The 18,729-nt window shown below is 43.4% G+C and overlaps 1 protein-coding gene across 1 annotated transcript in view; it reads left to right on the forward strand.

The window, feature by feature from the left end:
- ankfn1a (ankyrin repeat and fibronectin type III domain containing 1a) overlaps positions 1 to 18,729 on the forward strand; it is a 217,353-nt gene that overhangs the window by 102,701 nt on the left and 95,923 nt on the right. The window contains exons 7-8 of the mRNA XM_071393819.1: positions 495 to 617; positions 6,828 to 7,032. Of these exons, the coding sequence (XP_071249920.1) occupies positions 495 to 617; positions 6,828 to 7,032 (328 nt within the window). The remainder of the gene's footprint in view (positions 1 to 494; positions 618 to 6,827; positions 7,033 to 18,729) is intronic.

Genomic DNA, 18,729 nt, shown 5'->3' on the forward strand with positions numbered 1-18,729 from the left:
GGATAGAGCACCTCTTTGGGGATGCACTTGTCTGAACGAGCCCCTTGGAGAATAAATCTCTTGAACTGGGTTTAGTTGCCTGACAGAACGTGGAGATCCAGAGAGAGTCTACACTGGCCAGGGTTGTGATACTCTGCCCTGCTCGGCAGGGTTTCCTGGAAGTTTCAGAACGGGATGGACTAAGATTTATTTAGAACTTTGGATGTGCTCCAGAGAGGGACTCGGTGTGACTGAGACAGCCAGGAGAGAGCTTCAGATCTGGGCTACACTTACCTTCGTGTGACCGGCATTCCTTAGAACTCAGTGAGAGAGAAAGATCTACTGTGCTCTCCTCTCTTTCTCTGTGAGATAGAGAGACATTGAGAGGTTAGCCTGAATGTGACTTTTGCTTCTCATCTGGACTTAACCTCTCCTCTCAAGGGTACCATTCAGGACTAACCTCCATCTCCCTCCTCTCCTACTCTCGTCTCCCCCTCTCCCCCTCTGCTCTGCAGCTCGGAGAGTAAGATATCTCACCTGGCTCAGAGGTTGAACCAGAGACCAGGGGATGCTCTGATAAAGGACTTCAGACAGTTGCTCTACACGGGCTCACCACGCACGTCTCACAGCCTGGACAGGTACAACTGCTGAAGCCACCGCACACACACATACAGGTGAACACACACATGCACAAAGCACAGACGTAAGTACACACACGTGCAGATTCCCACACATGCAAATATGCATAGGCGCATGCACCGACACATGCAGATGTACACACACACACACACACACACACACACACACACACACACACACACACACACACACACACACACACACACACACACACATACACGACATCAGTATGTGTGAGGTCAGTATACGTCTGCTGTGCTGTCAGCTGATAATTGATCTGTTGAACTTGGTGGGTGAGAGATGTAGGCTAGATAAAGGGGTAGGTAATTAATGTACACTGTATGACTGCTGCTTCAGCATTCCTGGCTGTTAGAAGAATATACTTTTTTGGTTTCGCTTATACAGTATCGATTGAAGCTGAAGATATCCTCATCCCTCCCTTTCTCTCTCCTCGTTCCTTCTCTTCTTTGCGCAGAAACAAATTAGACTGACTTGACTTCTGTTGCTGTTACTGTAATTTCTCTCCATCTTTATGTTCCTGTCTTTCTCAACCTGTTATCCCTCTCTTCTCCCCCCGTTCTTTTTCGCTCTCTCTCTCTCTTTCTCTCTCTTTCTCTCTGCTTTGCGCAGAAACAGATTACTGACTTGACTCCTGCTGCTGTTACTGTAATTTCTCTCCATCTTTATGTTCCTGTCTTTCTCAATCTGTTATTGCTCTCTTTCCCCCGATGTCTCTCTCCCTCTTGTTCTCTCTTTCCTTCCGTCTTCTGTGCGCAGAAACAGATAAGACTAACTTGACTTCTGTTGCTGTATCTGTCTTTCTCCATCTATTATCTTGCTCTTCTTCCCCCATTCTCTCTCTCTTTATCGCTCTGTCCCTTATTCCTCTGTGTGTAATGTATGTGTTTCAGTGTAATTGTTGCAGTAGGCTGTTGTTGAAAATGCACCTGTACGTGTGTTGGTTGCTACAAGTCCCGTAGGCTCTTTAGTTAGCAATGTTCTGTTTAGATGTTCCATTTAAGACAGAATCAGCATGTTTTTCTTTGTGGGAGTGATTGAATAACGATGTTGGAGCTGAATAGAATACTCGTACTTGTGTTCTAAGTAGTAACCTGTTTGGTAATGCAAAGAAATAATGTTTTATAGTATGTTACATTTCCAAAATTGAGTATGCTTTAAATGCCAGGATGTCATACTAGTTTCTGCTTTTTATCTAGTAGAATTTGCTACACACTGTTAAAGATTTTTATGCCTTGAGACAATTGAGACATGGATTGTGTTTGTGTGCCATTCAGAGGGTGAATGGGCAAGACAAAATATTTCAGTGCCTTTGAACAGAGTATGGTAGTAGGTTCCAGGCGTACCGGTTTGAGTGTCAAGAACTGCAACGCTGCCGGGTTTTTCACGCTCAATATTTTCCCGCATGTATCAAGAATGGTCCACCACCCAAAGGCCATCCAGCCAACTTGACACAACTGTGGGAAGCATTGGAGTCAACATAGAGTATATAGTTCCTGTAGAGTCCACGCCCCGAGGCTGTTCTGAGGGCAAAAGGGGGTGTTACTCAATATTAGGAAGATGGTCCTAATGTTTTGTACACTCAGTGAATAAACAACATAGCCAAAAGTATATGGATACCCCTTCAAATTAGTGGAATCGGCTATTTCAACCACACCCGTTGCTGACAGGTGTAAACAATTTGGCACACAGCCATGCAATCTCCATAGACAAAGATTGCCAGTAGAATGGCCTGTACTGACTTTTTAACGTGGCACTGTCATAGGATGACAACTTTCCAACGAGTCAGTTTGTCAAATTTCTGTTCTGCTAGAGCTACCCCGGTTAACTGTAAGTGCTGTTATTGTGAAGTGGAAATGTCTAGGCTCAGTCGCGAGGTGGTAGGCCACACAAGCTCACAGAATGGGACCACCGAATGCTGAAGCGCGTAGCATGTAAAACATATTCTGTTCTCGGTTACAACACTCACTACCGTGTTCCAAACTGCCTCTGGAAGCAACGTCAGAACTGTTCGTCAGCAGCTTCATGAAATGGGTTTCCATGGCAGAGCAGCTGCACACAAGCCTAAGATCACCATGCGCAATGCCAAGCGCCAGCTAGAGTGGTGTAAAGTTCGCCGCCATTCGACTCTGGAACAGTGGAACCGTGTTCTCTGTAGTGATGAATCACGCTTCACCATCCGGTAGTCCAAAGGACGACTCTGGGTTTGGTGGATTCCAGGAAAACACTACCTGCCACAATGCATAGTGCCAAGTGTAAAGTTTGATGGGGGAGGAGAAGTGGTCTGGGGCTGTTTTTCATGGCCCCTTAGTTATATTGAAGGGAAATCTTAATGCTACAGCATACAATTACATTCTAGATGATGCTTTGCCTCCAATTTTATGGTAACAGTTTGGGGATGTCCTTTTCTTGTTTCAGCATGACATTTTATCTTTACTTTTTTTAATTTAACCTTTATTTAACCAGGTAGGCTAGTTGAGAACACGTTCTCATTTACAACTGCAACCTGGTCAAAATAAAGCAAAGCATTTCGACACATACAACAACACAGAGTTACACATGGAATAAACAAACATACAGTCAATAATACAGTAGAAAAAGTCTATACAGTGTGTGCAAATTAGGTAAGGCAATAAATAGGCCATGGTGGTGAAGTAATTGTGATATAGCAATTAAACACTGGAATGGTAGATGTGCAGAAGATGAATGTGTAAATAGAGATACTGGGGTGCAAAGGAGCAAGATAAATAAATAAATACAGTATGGGGATGCGGTAGTTGGATGGGCTATTTACAGATGGGCTATGTACAGTGATCTGTGAGCTGCTCTGACAACTGGTGCTTAAAGCTAGTGAGGGAGATGTGTCTCCAGCTTCAGTGATTTTTGCAGTTCGTTCCAGTCATTGGCAGCAGAGAACTGGAAGGAAAGGCGGCCAAAGAGGAATTGGCTTTGGGAGTGACCAGTGAGCTATACCTGCTGGAGCGCGTGCTACGGGTGGATGCTGCTATGGTGACCAGTGAGCTGAGATAAGGCGGGGCTTTACCTGGCAAATAATTGTAGATGACCTGGAGCCAGTGGGTTTGGCGACGAGTATGAAGCGAGGGCCAGCCAACGAGAAAGTACAGGTCGCAGTGCTGGGTAGTATATGGGGCTTTGGTGACAAAACGGATGGCACTGTGATAGACTGCATGCAATTTGTTGAGGAGAGTGGAGGCTATTTTGTAGATGACATCGCCGAAGTCGAGGATCATGTGTCAGCTGTGGTAAATTCAATTGATTGGACATGATTTGGAAAAGCACACACCTGTCTATATACTGTCCCACAGTGACAGTGCATGTCAGAGCAAAAACCAAGCCATGAGGTCGAAGGAAATGTCCTAGCGCTCTGAGACAGGATTGTGTCGAAGCACAGATCTGGGTAAGGGTACACATTTTTTACAGCATTGAAGGTCCCCAAGAACACAGTGGCCTCAGTCATTCTTAAATGGTAGATGTTTTGAACCACCAAGACTCTTCCTAGAGCTATTTAATCAATTTTAGAATAAGGCTGTAACGTAACAAAATGTGGAAAAAGTCTTGGTCTGAATATTTTCTGAATGCACAGAACAAAAATATAAACGTAACATGCAACAATTTCGACGATTTTACTGAGTTACAGTTCATGTAAGGAAATCAGTCAATTGAAATAAATAAATTTGGCCCTAATCTATGGATTTCACATGACTGGGCAGGGGCGCCACCATGAGTGCGTCTGGGAGGGCATAGGCCCAACCACTTGAGAGACTGGCCCATCCGCTAGGGCGCAAGGCCCAGCCAATCAGAATGAGTTTTTCACCACAAAAAGGTTTTATTTCAGACAGAAATACTCCTCAGTTTCATCAGCTGTCCAGGTGGCTGTTCTCAGTAGATCCTGCAGGTGAAGAAGCCAGATGTGGAGGGCCTGAGCTGGCGTGGTTACACAGAGTCTGCTGTTGTGAGGCTGGTTAGACGTACTTCCAAATTCTCTAAAACGACTTTTCTCTTATGGTAGAGAAATTAACATTCAATTCTCTGGCAACAGCTCCGATGGACTTTCCTGCAGTCAGCATGTCAATTGCATGCTCCCTCAGAACTTGAGGCATCTGTGACATTGTGATGTGTGGCCTTTTATTGTCCTCTGCACAAGGTGCATTTATGTGATTAACATGCTGTTTAATCAGCTTCTTGATATGCCATATCTGTCAGCTGGATGGATTATCTTAGCAAAAGATAAATACTCACTAACAGGGATGCAAACAAATTTGTGCAGAGAAATAAGCTTTTTGTGTGTGTGGAACATTTCTGGGATCTTTTATTTCAGCTCATGAAATCTCTCTCTCTCTCTTTATTTCTCTCTCGAGCACTTTTCTTATCCACTCTCTCTTTCTCTCCGCCCTATTTACCTCTCTACTTCTCCCCTCCTCTTCCTCCCTCACTCCCAGCTAATGATTTGTCCCTTCAACCAATTTGATCAGCTCATATCCGTAGTTATTAGGGTGAAGAGTGAGAGGCCATTGTACCAGCCTGCTGCTATTTGAGGCCCAGTTGATAGAGCTGGAGTCAGATGTGAAGGACTATTCATTGTGTTGTACATCACTGTTCCAGCCACCTCTCAATAGATACATGGAGAGATGACGCAACCGTTAAATTCAAACACTCCTGAAAGGACAGACGTGACTATTCTGTGGTTGGTCATGAGTGTGTGTGTGTGAGCATAAAAGAGTGCTCATTGTGGATATTTTAGTTCACTCGCCTCAATTAGTGGGGACACACACATAGGTACACACATGCTCATGTACACATATGCATGCATGCACACACACACTTTCTCCTGCAATGCCTCTAATTGGTCATGTCTTGGGGTGGCAAGTAGCCTAATGGTTAGAGCATTGGGCCAGTAACCGAGAGGTTGCTGGATTGAATCCCCGAACTGACAAGGTGGAAATCTGTCTTTCTGCCCCTGAACAAGTCAGTTAACCCACTGTTCCCCGGTAGGCCGTCATTGTAAATAAGAATTTGTTCTTAACTGACTTGCCTAGTTAAATAAAGGTTAAAAAATTAAATAAATGTCATGTTCCATATCTGTGCCCACAATCCCAGGTGTAATATTTGATGATATTTTAATGACATTTGGTTATTTCTTCAACAAGAAAAACACTCACTTGCACACTTAAACTAATTGTCAGCCAATTAATCAATCATTCAGTCAATTATTAAATTTTGCTTTATTCAAGAAATGTATTTATAAGATAAACTAATTGGTCCTGGAAATGATAGAGAGCATTCATCTTTACTTAACATATACTGTACTCTTGAAGCATAAAGGACAAAAATAAACCATCTTTAGAAGCATTTGTTTTGTTATTCTTTCTATTCCTTAGGCTGTACCCAATTTGTGACAAAATATAATAATTGGGCTGCCTGTGTAAACGCAGCCATTCTATTGGAAAACTAAAGCATGTTTTATCCCTCTGTAGCTATGTGAACGCTAATTATGTTTTGGCAGAGGAAAGATAATGATGGTTGTCGTGACTCGCTGGCCTGTCTTCTGTGACAGTGAAGAGATAATGAATAGAGGAACACTAGAATGTTCCTTTTTCATGAATGGTTTCTGAAGAGCCCTCCAACTTAACTGAGCCTTCTCACAGCTGAATGTAGAGGTTTGAAACTCAGTTTCTTATTGGTCTATTAACTAATTTAATGTATAGTGATGTCACCATGGAAGGCCAAACTCCATCCCACCAAAACACGCTGAAATTTCAGGTGGTCTTTTTAAACAACTTTTACACTAAAAGGGCATTATAATAGTTTTCACAATTTCACAGTATTATTCCAACCTCATCGTGTGGAAATATATATAAAACACAGGAAGATTACATTTTTGATTGAACTGGGCCTTTAATAGTCCTTGAGGACATGTGAAGATGATGAAGATTTTAACTTACACCAGATATGAAGAGTGCCTTGCTATTTTTTCTAAAATATTTTCCTCCCTTCCTTTAGGAACTTATGTTCTGTCACAATGACAGAACCTGAAACTCATCCATTTTTCAAACTCATCAATTTGTACTGTCTTCATTGTCAGCCAATATATAATTGGGTAGAAATGTAGACTATTACTGTCCTCAAAAGAAATTGGTCTTACACATTCAAATGACTTTTCTCTTCCTTAGGAACTTCTATTCTATCAGCATGACTCAACAGATGCAGAACCTGCAGCTGTCCCAAACCAGGAAGTGCTCGGGAGGCCCTGCCTCTCCCAGCGCTGCCAAGCGCCTGTACAGGAACCTATCAGAGAAGCTCAAAGGTGGCCACTCCTCCTTTGAGGATGCCTACTTCTTCGGCCGTGGAGACCGCCACGGTCATCGCAAGGACTCGGTGAGTTGGGAATTGTGTGTGTGTGTGTGTGTGTGTGCGTGCATGCGTGCCCTGTTTGTGTGTGTGTGGAATTTTGTGTGTATGGGTGAGCATCTATACGGGACTGTTATGCGTCTCATCTTCATCAGATCAAATGATACCAGCCAGCCCAGATAAGAGTGTCCAGGAGGACTATACTGTGACTTACTACACTCTTATAAGTAAAGGAACCCGGAAGAACCTTTATGGAGTTTAAATAATTGCCCATAGGGGAAACCGTTCCAGTTCTAAAATATTCTTTGAGGAAAAGGGTTCCCTTGAATAGGGTTTTCGGGGAATACATGTTAAGGTTCAAACCTTTTCACATGGATGGGGAAGGGTTACATTTTTTACATTATTAGTAATATATTGTAGAGGTATTTGGGGTATTTTGGTGGCAGCCTATCAGAAGATTGGAGGCGTGACTTTCAGGTTTTGGCCACCCATTAGAGTAAATGTGATTCATGTGATTCATTTATTTTCCTTTAATATTTATGCATATTGTAGTACAATATTAACATTACTGATTACATATAGTAATAAAATGCTAACTATTACAACTTTGGGATTTGCATAGGCTCTTGATTAACTCTTACATCACTTTAAGCCTCATTGATTCTACAAAACTGTCAGTTTTCAACCTTAACATGTGTTGACAGTACAACAGAACAGATTAACAGAAATGACATTTACTCCCACAGGTGGCCTAAAAAGATCTTTCTGAAAGCCACGCCCCTACTAAGCCACACCTCCAGTCCATTGTTCTGCCATGAACCCTTTGCTACATTGAAACATTCCTCCAAGGTTCCTCCAAGAGTCGCTCAACTAACCAAAGGTGCAAATATTAACAATGAATAACAATGGTCGAGTCTCCACTAATTCTAAGAGTGTAGATAGTGACTGGATAGGCTGGAGGTCTCTCTTTGTGTCTGGGACACTGGGTTCAGACAGTGACTGGCTAGAGTGGAGGTCTCTCTGTTTATCTGAGACTCTGGGTTCAGTGACTGGCTAGAGTGGAGGTCTCTCTGTGTATCTGAGACTCTGGGTTCAGACAGTGACTGGTTAGAGTGGAGGTCTCTCTGTGTATCTGAGACTCTGGGTTCAGACAGTGACTGGCTAGAGTGGAGGTCTCTCTGTGTATCTGAGACTCTGGGTTCAGAGAGTGACTGGCTAGAGTGGAGGTCTCTCTGTGTATCTGAGACTCTGGGTTCAGACAGTGACTGGCTAGGCTGGAGGTCTCTCTCTGTCTCGGGAACACTAGGATCAATACAGATTGGGTTGGTGTGTATTGTCCCATTTCCTGTAATTGGTTTATAATTTCTTTAGAACAGTGGGCGGCCCATAGAATTAGAATACGAGTAATTTATTAGGATCTCTATGAGGCAGCCCCTCTGATTGTAAGCCCAAGAGTAGAGGAGACACAGAATAGAGGCACAGAATAGAACAAGGCTGCTTCCATAATGGCCCCCGGAGATGATTTCCTTCAGTGTCCTTCAGAATGTGCCATTAAATTACATTTGCTTTATTGGCATGACGTAACAATGTACATATTGCCAAAGCTTATTTTGGATATTTACAATATAAAAAAATAAAAATGAGAATCAAAATTGTCAACGGGACAACAGTAACAACAATAACCAAGTGTCAAAATAACCATACATTCAACAATAATAATAAGCATACAGTAGAGTACATGTGCAGGTTGATTGTTCTCTCAGACACTGTCCCTCGACTTATGGCAGACGGCAATGTAGTGTGCTGCCAGCCCACAGCTCTCTGCGTCCTCCCCCAACAGGATGGGTAGCCTACTCTCATCAGAGAGGTCTTTGAAACCTTGAATAAGGGTTTCAAATTTGGGGAAATTACAGTCTCTAATTGTTTTATATTTTTGACATTTTGTCAGGAAATGCAGCTCTGTCTCAGGTTCTGCTGTTGGGAAGTGGTTGCACAGCCTTTCCTCTACAGGGAGCCAGGTTTTCCTGTGTCTACCCTTCTCAATGGCAATGCTGTGCTCACTGAGCCTGTACTTTGTCAAGGTTTTTCTAAGGTTTTGATCAGTAACCATGGTCAAATATTTAGCCACAGTGTACTGTCGATTTAGGGCCAGATAGCACTGCATTTTGCTTTGTGTTTGTGCTTGTGTTTCCCAATAAGCAATATAGTTTTGTTTTGACTGTTGTAATTTGGTTTATCCTGATTGATTGGATGTTCTGGTCCTGAGGCTTCAGTGTGTTAGTAGAACAGGTTTGTGAACTCAGCCCCAGGACCAGCTGGATGAGGGGACTCTTTTCTTTGCTCAGCTCTTGGCATTGCAGGGCTTGGTAATGATATGAGAGGGGGTCACTGTATTTTAGATGTTTCCAAAACTTAATTGCTCTTTTGAGATTTTATTATTAGTGAATATTGGCCTAATTCTGCCCTGCATGCATTGTTTGTACACTGCTCAAAAAAAATAAGGGAACACTTAAACAACACAATGTAACTCCAAGTCAATCACACTTCTGTGAAATCAAACTGTCCACTTAGGAAGCAACACTGATTGACAATACATTTCACATGCTGTTGTCCAAATCGAAAAGACAAAAGGTGGAAATTATAGGCAATTAGCAAGACACCCCCAATAAAGGAGTGATTCTGCAGGTGGTGACCACAGACCACTTCTCAGTTCCTATGCTTCCTGGCTGATGTTTTGGTCACTTTTGAATGCTGGCGGTGCTCTCACTCTAGTGGTAGCATGAGACGGAGTCTACAACCCACACAAGTGGCTCAGGTAGTGCAGCTCATCCAGGATGGCACATCAATGCGAGCTGTGGCAAGAAGGTTTGCTGTGTCTGTCAGCGTAGTGTCCAGAGCATGGAGGCGCTACCAGGAGACAGGCCAGTACATCAGGAGACGTGGAGGAGGCCGTAGGAGGGCAACAACCCAGCAGCAGGACCGCTACCTCTGCCTTTGTGCACTGCCAGAGCCCTGCAAAATGACCTCCAGCAGGCCGATAAGTTGATAAAGCAAGCGTATATTTTGGTATTATTTTGGTGGACATGTTTATCTATCATGGTGTGTAAGGTGTAAATATGATCAGTTGTGCGATGTTTTGGTATAAATCCAATTTGGCTTTTACTCAAGACATTGTGCCTATTAAGGAAGTTTAGAACTCTTATAATACTACAGAAAACCTTCCCCAGGTTACTGTTCACACAAATGCCTCTGTAATTTTTAGGGTCAAATTTGTCCCCGTTTTTAAAGATTGGGGTTATGAGTCCTTGATTCCAGATGTCAGGGAAATAACCTATACTCAGGATCAAATTAAACAGTTTTAATATAGCCAATTGAAATTTTGCACTAGTGAGTTTGAGCATCTCATTTAGGATGCTATCAGGTCCGCATGCTTTTTTTTAAATTTGAGAGCCTGAAGTTTCTTATAGAGCTCCTGGTCAGTAATTGGGGAGTCCAATGGATTTTGATTGTCCTTTGTAGCTTTTTCTAATCCATTCAACTTCTCATGAATTTGGCATTGTTCTGCGTTTGTATCAATTTGAACGGTGTTGTAGAGTGTTTTAAAATAGGTTGTCCTTATGTCACCATTTTGTAACGCTAATTCCTCTTGTTTAGATTTTAAGTTTTTTCCAATAAGTTTATGGACTCCTCAATTAGTGTCAGCTGCTTGCTGTTGTACTGTGCTTTTTTGGTTTATAGAGTGTACGTTTATAGAGTTTTAAAGTCTCACAGTAATGAAGGCGTAATTCACCATTATTTGGGTCTCTGTGCTTTTGGTTGGATAGTGTTCTAAGTTTTTTTCCTTATAATTTTACAATCTGCATCTTCTAACCATATATATATATATCTCTAACCATATATATATACCTCTAACCACATATATATATATATTCCTATTCATTGAACAAGTAAATTATAGTACAATAGGTGTGTGTGTTTAGTGCAGATGTATTGGAGGAGCTGTTTAATCTCACATAATCCTACAGGGTTCTCTTGTCCTCTGACGACCTCTGCGTAGCTGCACTGGTCCTGCTGTTGGGCCCTGTGGAGTGGAGGGGGGCCAGGTCTGGGCCGTGGGGCTTCCTCTCTGGTCTGGTAGGGGTGGTGGTCTGGGCCCGGTCCGGTCTGGCTAAGCCGATGGAAGTGGTGATGCTCTGGTGGTTGGTGGGGCCTGTGGGGTGCGCTGGGTCTGGTGGGGCCTGGGGCTCCTTGGTGGTGCAGTGGTCTGGTAGGGGTCTCTGGGTGGTCCTCTGTCCAGTGCTGCATGGGGTGTTTGTCTACCAAGTGCCACGTCCTTTTGAGACTTGGCAAACATCCCTACTGTCTGCTTCCTCAGGTGGGAGAGGTTGTGCAGATGCTCTGAGGTGATTGTTGGGTGGTGAGCAACGTGTACGTTCGGGAGTAGGCCACACCCTCTGGTGATGTCAGCGTTGACTTTCTGAATGGTACGGGGATGAAAGTCTTTGCGGGGCACCAGAGTGGAGATAGTGATGTGGGAGTTGGGGAACCACTCAGAGGCCCTCTCTGCTACTCTGTTGACCAGGCTGCCTACGCTCTCCTGCTCCTCTCGTAGGTTGTTGATGCCGGTGTGAATAATAATGTGGCCTGGTGTGCCAAAATCAGGCTGGGATGTGGAGCCTGTGTTTTTGGGCACCATATTTTACACACCTTGTGTTGGGGGAAGAGTTTATCTTCTTGGATGAATTTCCCATTTGAGTCAATGAGGATGGCCACCTCAGTGGGTTTTACCAGATTAGTGTGTTTACGGTCTGGGGCTGGAGTACACAGGGCCTGTGTACATGGATGGGTGTGTCAGGGGGGGCCAGAGAGCTTCTCTCTGTAGTAGGTGTCCCCATGTGAGTCCTTGTTGACTGTGGGTGTGGGTAAAGTGTTGTCGGTATGGAGGGGGGTTGTGGGTAAAGGTGGGGTTGTTAGGGGTGGTGAGGGGTTGCAGCTTCTCTCTAGGAGTCTCTACAGTCTGCTCTCTGTGCTGTAGCACTCTCTTGATGACAGACAACTCCTTTTCCATCTCCTCCTTTACCTGCACCAGCTCTCTCCTCATGGTGGCCTTTACCTCCTCAAGCTCTGTGGTAAGGCTCTCTCTCAGCTCCTGGACAGAGTTCTTCAGCTGGGTCCTGCACTGGTTGATCTGGTCCTGTAGAAGCTCTGTCTGGTGGTGGTGTAGCTGGGGGGCTGCTCCTTCAGCTCAGTAACCCACACCTCTAACAGAGCCAGCACAGGCTGATGGTAGTGTGGTTTGGCTCTGGTGGTTGTAGGCAGGCGCTCTGGTGGTTGTAGGCAGGCAGGGGGGAGGATAGTCCTGCTGTTGGGGTGCCTGAGGTGAGGGGAGAGGTCGTGGTGCTTTCCTTTTCTTTTTTGCTTTCCGCTATCTTCGTTAGGGTGGGGAAGTCCTGCACAACAGAGCTGAGTGCAGCCTCACTTCCCTGGACCATGACAGTGCCGTTCTGATACATGTTTACCGTCAGAAACCTGTTTTCCTGGTCCTTATCACTGTCCTCAAATGTGGATTTGTCTTCCCTTGCAGATGCCTTTCTTTGCATGTCTGCTGGTAATGAGGCTACTTTGGCAAACATGTCAGAGTGGTTATACCTTCCTGTGTGGTGTCCCGTATACAACAGGAGATCCCTGATCCTGTTGCAGAATACATAGGGTTTCTCCCTCCGCATATTGACTGATACCATTCAATTAATGTGCTGACTCCATACATGTTTCTGTGAACACATACTGTACACACATAGTCACTGTTCTATAATCAATGGCAGTTAGAATAGGTCATATCTGACACACAAGCACGTACTGTTGAAGTTTGAAGAGGTCAGATAAAACCTACCCAATTATTGTCTCCCCGTCAAACGACCAAGGATGGCATCTGCCAAAGGCATCTACAGTCCTGCCAATCTGTAGAAATAGGCAGAGTTCATCAGTGATGGATGGAATGATAAGGGTGGTGCAAATACTGGACATTTCTGCTGTACTGTATTGTTAGTAAATACCTTCAGTCCCACATTGTGGATGTGTTGAGTGCCAGGTCTCTCTCCATTCAGAGACGTCAGTATCAATCCTGTCGGTCAGGACTCCATCACATCATCTCCCAGTGCTGACTCTATAGATGCATCTGTGAACACATACACAGTCACTGTTCTATTACCAATGGCAGTTAGGATAGGTGATATCTGACAAACAAACATACTGTATACTATGTTGAAGTTTGATCAGGTCAGACTAAACCTACCTAATTCTGGTCTCCCTATCGACGGAGACAGGCAAGAGGTGAGGCTGGAGGTAAGGTCTTTGCCAGCGCCCTGTTGATGGGCATGGCAGAGTAGATCAGCTCCTGGCCCCTCATCAAAGATACTTCACAGTCACACACAGAGCACTGATTACGTTATCAATGGTGGTTATGATTAGCATGGTGGAACCAACTTGATTGCCACATTCACCTTTCTATTTCACTTCAGATGCCATATGTGAAATAGAATAGTAAATGCAGCGATCAGCCTGGTTCCACCAGGCTAGGTTATGGTGAATTGGGAGAAAATTCTAAACAGTTTTGACCTTTGACTAGGTCAAACGACACCAACCTGATTCAAGTGTCCTCCCCGTTCCATTTATAGGAATACTCACAGCGAAGTCATGTCTATGTGATGCTGAGGGTCCCCTTGCTGGTCTTCTCCATGTTGCATGTTCGGCTGCAAACTAGACATCTCTCGAACAACTGCAGCAGGCAATCCTCATAAACAATGTACTTCCTCATCTTATGAGGGGGTGTTGACAGGGAGGGCCTGTGACAGGGTGATACAATAGACAGCCAAGTGGTAAATTGCATTTTCTTATAAAGGACAAAGCTTTTTTATATTGTACTTCACAACCAAAACGACTCTACTACTTGAACTGTATCAGCTTGGATGGGTAATTAACCTATTAGTTTATCAAACAGGGTATTTTTTTTATTCAACATTTCACATAACACACATTGTTGTTGATGAAGCCGTCTGTATCATCAGGACAGTAACCCGGGTCAAGCTAATTCTAGGTCGTCATTAGTTACCACAGCCACAAGTCCTAAATCCCGCCTATTTCTACAATTTATCTTCTTAAAATGTGATTTTAAAACTAACCCTAACCTTAACCACACTGCTAACCTTATTCCGAACCCTAACCTTAAATTAAGACCAAAAAGCACTTTATTTTTTAAATAATTTTTTACGATGTAGCCAATGTTGACTGTGGCTCTGGTAACTAGTGGAAACCCTAATTATATACTTTACAGATATAGACTGAGTATATCTCCAGATTAGATTCAGGCTGGTAAAGCTATCACGGTTTGCTCTTAGTTCACTGTATTAGTGAGACTCAGACATGAGTTAGCTACCACCATAACTGAATTCATTATTTAGTTTTGCCCTAGACAATACAGAATACACTTGTATGAGCTACGAACTGACCTGCAAATCTGACTTATAGGCTAGCATTAAGGAAGAGTTGCCTCACTAGCATTATCAAATGATAGCGTTATATAACCAGCAGTATGTAGACAACACACAAACTTGTATGAGCTACGACCTAAGTTGTAATGAGGTAACTAACTAGCTAATGTTAGCCAGCCTGCATCGCTTATTCAATAGATAGCTACTTACATAACCAGCAATAATGTTAGCTAAGTTATACCAGAGAGGTCAGTAACGTAAACTCACCCCATTCCATACAAATGTGCGCAACCGCAACATTCAAACGAGGCTACAAAGAAAACTAACGGGACTGTAGCGACTGTGTTGACTTCAAAATCTGTGGTGTGAACTACGTTTCTATTCAAGCGTTGATCGACATGGTAATGGCTTTATAGTATTGGAGAAAAGTTGAAAAAACGGACTCTCCGTTACATCGTGTCATGCCGTAACGTACAGCACGCATAAAGCAATATATAATGACACATTATATAAACTCTTTATAGTGTTTTATTTACATTTTAGAGGCGATAAGGTGATAAGTTGGACAGATCGAGTGAAAAAAAATCCCCACACAACATCTCTCCTTCTCACTATCACGCATTAGTTTCGCTTCCCCACCCGCCATTTTTAAAAAGACCCGACGGGGCTCATTGCCTTCTTGAATCATGCAGAAACGGGCAGCGTGGAGGTCATGCAATTGATTCTGTTGGAAAGGGGAGAAATTGTGCTTTACAATGGTATTGACATTACAGTTGATCTGGAAGTATTACGTTTTTGGGGCGCTAAAATAAGGTCAATTGTACGGACCAAGGCGATGTACAAAAGTGAGTGTGTTTACGTTAGCTAGCTAGCTAGCCTCCCTCGCTAGCGTTATCAAATGATAACGTTACATAACCCAGCAGTATCTAGACAATACAGAAATGTATATGAGCTATGACCTAACTAAGTTGTAATGAGGTAGCTAGATAGCTACCTGCATAATCAACAATAACATCTATAACGTCATTAGCTAAGTTATACCAGAGGTCATTATATTCCAATACCTCAGGTTATACTCACCACCACCGGTTGTTGCACACCAAGCTAGAGTTACTGGTGCAGACTTGGGGACCGACCAACTCCAACGGCCTATTCCACATACTAGGGTCCTTCAGCAGGGCATGCAAACCATTGAACTTCAGTCTGCCGTCCTTTGAACACCTTGGGGTGAAACAATGGCGCCCCGTTCAGTTAAGGGCAGTGAAGTGGGTGGAGGGGCGATTTGCACATGGAGCTTGGTAAAAGGGGGCATGATTTGTTGACATAATTAATGTTGGGTTTGAATTTATAATTTATTCGTTGTGACACACTGAGGTTCCAAACTCTGTTTTAGAGGAGACTGGCTTTGACCAAAATGATCCTCTTTACACTTTGTAGTACATTTTGGCACTAGAATAAATGTTTCTGACTCGATGCCACACAGGCTTTCAAAGGGATTAGTTGCTTTTTAGGGGCAGTCGCTCTTAAAACTCTAGAGCTGATGTGTCTCAATCTGATAAATTCTACCTGGCTACACTTTATCTCACATACAGGTTGTTGTTAATCCTCTTTAAAGCTAGATTCCTCAATTGGCGAAACTGACATTGTCGGTTTGGGATATTACAAAAACAAAAGTTACTGAAAACAATGAACAGTGTTTTTTTCCTCTGACATCATTGCATGCACGATGGAACAGCAGAATATATACTGCAACTTCTTTTACCATGCTGCCGGATGCTCATCTGCTCCGTTTCATCAATAAGACAAAAACAATAACAAAGGTGCTGGGGCCAACAGTGGCACTGTTTCTCCAAAAGTACGGATTCGATATTCAAAACCTTTTAAATATAAATAGACATACCCAAAGTAATGCAAGCCACTTCGATCTACAGTGTCCACAGATCGATTTATAAGCGAAAATGTCAGTCGGAATCGGTACCTAGAACCACACTAGTCTCCTATTACCACTTCAACACTTTCACTGCAATGCTACCTCCTTCTCTTCATCCCTTTTCTCTCACTTTCTCACTTTCTGTCACCTTTCCTTAGCCTCTCTCTCTCTCGACTGGTTCTGTTGTAGTTGGTTTCTAAATGCAACTACTTTTAGACCAAATGTTCTAACAGGTTTTTCATTACACAGGCGCACACAAACACACACACACACACGCGCGCTTCTCATTAGTCCTCCAGGCGTATGTATTTCGATCACGCTGAACGATGACCTACCATTATCTGTATCACATTCAGTGTTGGGGTAACGTGTTACAGCAGGGGTCTTCAACCTTTTCTTACCCAGGGACCGTCTCGCAGGCAAACCAACGACCCAACGACCCCATCATACAAAAAAATATTGTTTTCACGTCTGGTCTTATCATCAGGTGAATGATCATGGCAGGAAGAAGTAATCAGTTTTTCATTATTTTGACTTTCCCACATAATTAGAAGATGAAGTATAAACTCCAACATAGCCTATTAGCTATAAAAGGTATAGTATCTCCAAATACATTTTCGCTATGAGCAGGTTAGAGGTTAGCGATGTGTTGTCAAAAATGTACAGTGGGGAGAACAAGTATTTGATACACTGACGATTTTGCAGGTTTTCCTACTTACAAAGCATGTAGAGGTCTGTAATTTTTATCATAGGTACACTTCAACTGTGAGAGACGGAATCTAAAACAAAAATCCAGAAAATCACATTGTATGATTTTTAAATAATTCATTTGCATTTTATTGCATGACATAAGTATTTGATCACCTACCAACCAGTAAGAATTCCGGCTCTCACAGACCTGTTAGTTTTTCTTTAAGAAGCCCTCCTGTTCTCCACTCATTACCTGTATTAACTGCACCTGTTTGAACTCGTTACCTGTATAAAAGACACCTGTCCACACACTCAATCAAACAGACTCCAACCTCTCCACAATGGCCAAGACCAGAGAGCTGTGTAAGGACATCAGGGATAAAATTGTAGACCTGCACAAGGCTGGGATGGGCTACAGGACAATAGGCAAGCAGCTTGGTGAGAAGGAAACAACTGTTGGCGCAATTATTAGAAAATGGAAGAAGTTCAAGATGACGGTCAATCACCCTCGGTCTGGGGCTCCATGCAAGATTTCACCTCGTGGGGCATCAATGATCATGAGGAAGGTGAGGGATCAGCCCAGAACTACACGGCAGGACCTGGTCAATGACCTGAAGAGAGCTGGGACCACAGTCTCAAAGAAAACCATTAGTAACACACTACGCCGTCATGGATTAAAATCCTGCAGCGCACGCAAGGTCCCCCTGCTTAAGCCAGTGCATGTCCAGGCCTGTCTGAAGTTTGCCAATGACCATCTGGATGATCCAGAGGAGGAATGGGAGAAGGTCATGTGGTCTGATGAGACAAAAATAGAGCTTTTTGGTCTAACTCCACTCGCCGTGTTTGGAGGAAGAAGAAGTATGAGTACAACCCCAAGAACACCATCCCAACCGTGAAGCATGGAGGTGGAAACATCATTCTTTGGGGATGCTTTTCTGCAAAGGGGACAGGACGACTGCACCGTATTGAGGGGAGGATGGATGGGGCCATGTATCGCGAGATCTTGGCCAACAACCTCCTTCCCTCAGTAAGAGCATTGAAGATGGGTCGTGGCTGGGTCTTCCAGCATGACAACGACACGAAGCACACAGCCATGGCAACTAAGGAGTGGCTCCGTAAGAAGCATCTCAAGGTCCTGGAGTGGCCTAGCCAGTCTCCAGACCTGAACCCAATAGAAAATCTTTGGAGGGAGCTGAAAGTCCGTATTGCCCAGCGACAGCCCCGAAACCTGAAGGATCTGGAGAAGATCTGTAGGGAGGAGTGGGCCAAAATCCCTGCTGCAGTGTGTGCAAACCTGGTCAAGAACTACAGGAAACGTATGATCTCTGTAATTGCAAACAAAGGTTTCTGTACCAAATATTAAGTTCTGCTTTTCTGATGTATCAAATACTTATGTCATGCAATAAAATGCAAATTAATTACTTAAAAATGATACAATGTGATTTTCTGGAGTTTTGTTTTAGATTCTGTCTCTCACAGTTGAAGTGTACCTATGATAAAAATGACAGACCTCTACATGCTTTGTAAGTAGGAAAACCTGCAAAATCGGCGGTGTATCAAATACTTGTTCTCCCCACTGTATGTCCAAGTAAAGAAAGCTTACCAGCAGTACTTGCC

The sequence above is a fragment of the Salvelinus alpinus genome, chromosome 3 (assembly GCF_045679555.1).
Source record: "Salvelinus alpinus chromosome 3, SLU_Salpinus.1, whole genome shotgun sequence".
In the NCBI taxonomy this organism is placed as follows: domain Eukaryota; kingdom Metazoa; phylum Chordata; class Actinopteri; order Salmoniformes; family Salmonidae; genus Salvelinus; species Salvelinus alpinus.